The sequence below is a fragment of the Octopus bimaculoides genome, chromosome 22, assembly GCF_001194135.2.
Source record: "Octopus bimaculoides isolate UCB-OBI-ISO-001 chromosome 22, ASM119413v2, whole genome shotgun sequence".
NCBI classification, from domain to species: domain Eukaryota; kingdom Metazoa; phylum Mollusca; class Cephalopoda; order Octopoda; family Octopodidae; genus Octopus; species Octopus bimaculoides.
Window position 1 is genome coordinate 31,740,513 of NC_069002.1, and position 5,000 is coordinate 31,745,512.

The 5,000-nt window shown below is 37.5% G+C and overlaps 1 protein-coding gene across 4 annotated transcripts in view; it reads right to left on the reverse strand.

Annotated features, from left to right (window-relative positions):
• Positions 1–1,776: 1,776 nt before the first annotated feature.
• Positions 1,777–5,000, reverse strand: part of LOC106869635 (E3 ubiquitin-protein ligase XIAP) — a 174,854-nt gene continuing 171,630 nt past the window's right edge. For all 4 annotated transcript variants that reach the window (XM_052975844.1, XM_014915450.2, XM_052975846.1 and 1 more), the window contains exon 6: positions 1,777–1,985. In XM_052975844.1, coding sequence (XP_052831804.1) covers positions 1,852–1,985 — 134 coding nt within the window. In that variant the 3' untranslated portion in view covers positions 1,777–1,851. The remainder of the gene's footprint in view (positions 1,986–5,000) is intronic.

Genomic DNA, 5,000 nt, shown 5'->3' on the forward strand with positions numbered 1-5,000 from the left:
TGGAGGCGCAATGGCCCAGTGGTTAGGGCAGCGGACTCGCGATCATAGGATCGCGGTTTCGATACCCAGACCGGACGTTGTGAGTGTTTATTGAGCGAAAACACCTAAAGCTCCACAAGGCTCCGGCAGGGGATGGTGGCGAACCCTGCTGCACTCTTCCACCACAACTTTCTCTCACTCTTACTTCCTGTTTCTGTTGTACCTGTAATTCAAAAGGTCAGCCTTGTCACACTGTGTCACGCTGAATATCCCCGAGAACTACTTGCACGTTAATTTCACGAGCAGGCTGTTCTGTTGATCGGATCAACTGGAACCCTCGACGTCGTAATCGACGGAGTGCCAACAACTATGGCAAGACAGACTCACAAAGTGAGCCTTGCAGGAACAGGTGACCTTTTGGAAACCCAGATCAAGAAGAGGAAATAAGATTGGGATACACCCCACAGAAATCCCGTTTCTATCATTATAAGGTAAGCCTTCCAATAGACAACCCCAATGGAGACATGAAAGCATGGCAGACCAGAGAAAGTCCACAGAAAATGAAGCACCAGCAGCCAGCTACACTTGGGGACAACTGCAATCTTGTGCCAAAGATTGAGAATGAAGGCAGTCTCTTGTTGGCATCCTATGCTCCACATGAAATCAAAAGAATTAAGAAATACCTAGAATTACATTATTAATGTGCCCTTTTTAAAGAAGGCTGGATGTGAGTTGAGTAAGATTTGGTTGCTATTTCTAGCAGGTTGAACTACTGTGTAAAAGCTTCCCCTAGGGATCTTTCCAGTTGAGACACTGGAAACAAACTAAATTAAGTCAATATATCAGGTCCAAGGATAGGCCATGTGATTGAGTGAGAAGTTCATTCCACAGCCATGTGGTCCCAGCTTCAATCCCAATGCACAGCACCATGTGTAAGCAGAACTTGGTAGTCAGAAACTGGTTGGTTGGTGTGTGTGTGTGTGTGTGTGGAAAATTATAATTATTAGTATTTTACTAAAAATGGTCATGGATGTTGGGTAATAACAAAAGAGCATGACTGCAAACACAAGCTGTTGAAATGGGGTTCCTCCAAGCGAACTCTGATGTAACATTACTTGACAGGGTGCACAGCTTGCAGATCAGAGCATCTCTTCAGGTTGAACTGCTACTTCTCTGCATTGAGAGATCACAGCTCAGGTATTATGAACAAGTAATTAGAATGTTGCAGGAAATAATTACAAAACTGGTTCTTCAAGACGAGCCAACGTGCAGGAGCCATATGGAGTAGACCAAGGAGGAGATAGTTGGATAATATCCATAGTCTCAACTGGCCATGCTTGGGAATTTGGCCAGAAAGTGTAAATGTCATTTGCTTCTGATAGGACCTTATTAACCCATTACCTCCCATAATTCTATTAACTGGAATTTTTTTTATGAAACTTTGATTTCTAATATAAAACAGCCTTAGAAACACGCTGGAATGATCAAAATAACATTTCAAAATAACATTTCAAAATAACATTTTAAATAGAAATAAGCAAGATATTGGATGAAAAATTAGCAAACCTCATTTGAATATCAGAGAAATATACCTAGTAGATATAGCAAAAAGGTTAGATATGTGTAAATATTGACAGATAATTATGAAATTTGCAATTTTTATGTGATCTCATATGGTAGGTAATGGGTTAAAGAGAAGACTGATGTCTCTACCCCAATGACCATCCCATGAATAGCAAGTAGAGAAGATAGTTGGATGGATTTTACTAGAACCTTCCAAATTTGTTTTAAGAAAATATTTTTAAAGAACTGAGACCAAAACCTATGCGCAGTGTGGCACTATTAGAAATAAGAATGAGAAAAAGAGTGAAATCACCCACCAGTACTTTGAAGTTGTTTCTTTAAGACTTTCCGAATCCTTCGTTCACTATAACCATTCTCTAAGAAGGTCAGCACACGAGGCTGCTGCAGACATAATTGCAGTTTACTTCTCCAGGATTCAGAAGCTGTTAACAAAACCAAAAAAAGAATAATTTAGAAAATTCTGAAAATCACATGGCAAGAAGTCAGTGTTTTCTTGGCGTCATCACTTTATTGTATGTTTGTATGCATGTATGTGTGTGTGTATGTTTTTCTTTTTCACTTTTTAATTTAGAGTTCATTTTAACTGGCCAGCTGCTTGGTAGTAAGTTTCTCAAGGAAAGCATCTTGTTTTGTTCATTATCTTTAGATTTTAAAGGTCTTGTAGATTTTTTATTGTTGTGATCATTTGTAGAGAATTAAGGGGCTGCATGATCAGCCATGTTTTGTTCCAGGTGGGTTGTTACATATCCTGTTGCTCCAATAATACTAGATAATACTGGATGAAACTGAAAGTTTATCTATTTGCAAACTCCTTATCAATGATCCATAAACGTTTTCTTTCTCCTGTATTTTTCTGACAACATAGTGTCCAGGGGCCAGCTGATTTACATAACACATCATTTTTTTTCTTGTGCTCCTACCACAACAATATCTGGCCCCATTTCTTTCTTTTTTTTTTCTTTGACACATTAAATTCCAATATAATTGTAATCTACACCATCTGAAAGTATTTGCAGAAAATATCATTAAAAATACCTATTTTCCTGAAAGTTACGAGAAGAAAAATAAGGGGCGGAAGAATACACTTCTGTAATTAAGTTTAATCGACATAAGTAAATTAAATCCAGTTTTCCTATTCAGCTTTCTATTTCAACAACACCACCCAACAAATATGAAAGAATATTGGAATCAACATAATTTGGATGACACTGGATTGAAATTATAATTTGTAGAAAGTAATGTTGCAAATATTGGCAACATTTATATTTTCCACAGTAAATTGAAATGCTGCAGTGAATAAGATTTGTGAGAGAAGCATGAACTTGAAATATTCAATAATAAAAGAAAGTTCAAAACTGCATTTTGATAAAAATATATTAACACTGGAATTTATACTAATTTTCCAGACAATCTAACATTAATAACTGCTTTTAGTACAAGTTATATAATTCCAGCTAATTAATAAGCAACTTTCCCCATTATTATTATAGAGTGAGAGAGCAATGCATGCCATCAAAGTGACACTGGGGTATAAATATATGAAACCCAATTTACCCATCATGACTACTCATCTAATAAGGATACACTCAACACGACACATGCATCACAACCACATGTGCGCAACATGGTGATCTCATATCAAGACAGACAGTGTATGACCTCATAGGTGGGGCCTAGTTAAAATTTTCTTCAGGTTGAGTATCCCATCCCATTCAAAAGGTCCCTGAATAAGGGTTGTTTAAGGATGTAGAAGGAAACACCCATGTTTCCACATGTGAATTATTCAAACTCCAAAGAATTCTTCTCAACATATGGCTGATGCTCCCCCACTACTTCTGCTTGGGATCAGAGATGCACATATCGTTAGCCACCAAGGGACATGCTCAACTGGTTAAGGTCAAACAACTGACAAGCAAATCTGTGGTATTAAGCAGAATATTTGCTGCAGCCCATCTCCTACACCAAGACAAAACATGTACATGATAACATTTCCTATGAGTTAAGATTAGAAGCCACAAGGCCAGTGCCTGATTAATATTGTTCAACTGGCACTTACTTTATTGACCCCAAAAGGATGAAAGGTTGACTTTGCCTTTCATCCTTTTGGGGTTGATAAAATAAGTACCAGTTGAACACTGGGGTCGATGTAATTGACTCATCCCTTACCCCAAAACTGCTGCCCTTGTGGCAAAATTTGAAATCATCATTGTTATTATGATTATTATTATTATTATTATTATCATCATCATCATCAGTGACATGTCACCAAAGACAATGTCATATTCCTGACAATAGCATTAAAAGACATCTCATTGACAACTACCGGTGTAAAATACATGACAAGTAAACATCTAAGCACTTTGATTGCAACATATGACAAAACAGATGTGAAATAAATGACAGGCTTAAAGAGTTAATTCACCTAAACACCTCTCTTTCACTGTAGCTTGGTCTTCTACAATTAAAACCATTTTTTTAAATGCAAGAATTATGAAGACATTGAAAAAAAAATTCATTTAATTTAGAGGAGGAAAAGTGATGTCCTTCACATTTTTTTACAGCGTCTCTATGAATGATGGAAGAAAGGGAAGAAATTATTAATCAAACTAGTGACCTGCCCTGAATGCTTGCAGTAGAGTGGACTAAAACAACTCAGGTGTCAACTGGTGGGATTTTAGCCAAACCACAGATTAAGATGGCCTCTTCCAAAGTTTCTGTCCCCTAAATCTCAACCTGAAGCTGTGGTAGAAGACACTTGCCCAAGTGGTCACCATCATTTTAATGCCCACTTTTCCATGCCTGTATGAACTGGACAGAGTTTATTGAAGTAGATTTTCTACAGCTGGATGCCCTTCCTGTCACCAATATTTGTGTTTTCAAGTGGAATGATATTTTTCCATGATCAGGCATGTTTATTTTACTGAATATTGGAAATGAATGACATTCATTTACAGTTATCATGTGCTGGTGCCACATAAAAAGCATCCAGTACATTCTATAAAGTGATAGGCATTATGAAGGGCATCCAGCTGTAGAAACCTTGCCAAAGCAGACAGAAGAACTTGTCTCAGTCTTATGGCTTGCCAACTCCTGTCAAGCTGTCCGACCCATGCCAGCATGGTAAATTCTTGGTGTATTAAATAATTGTGATAGGATATTAAAAATAAAGTTGTTTTTTGCCGACCACCAGTGGGGCATACATTTTTCCGGAAAGTTATAGTGGGGCCTGGTTGGGGAAATAGGTTAGGAAACACTGCTATAGTTTCTCTGTCATATGAAAAGGTATAGAGAATACCTCTGATATATGTGAAGTCTACCCCCTCCTCTCTCTATTTGCTGGAGTGTCCCTCTCATTTAGAAGAGGGTTGGGGCTAACTCTTTTATTGAGTACAGAGTACAAAAAAAAGTACATTACTGACCACAAAAAAAAAAAAAAA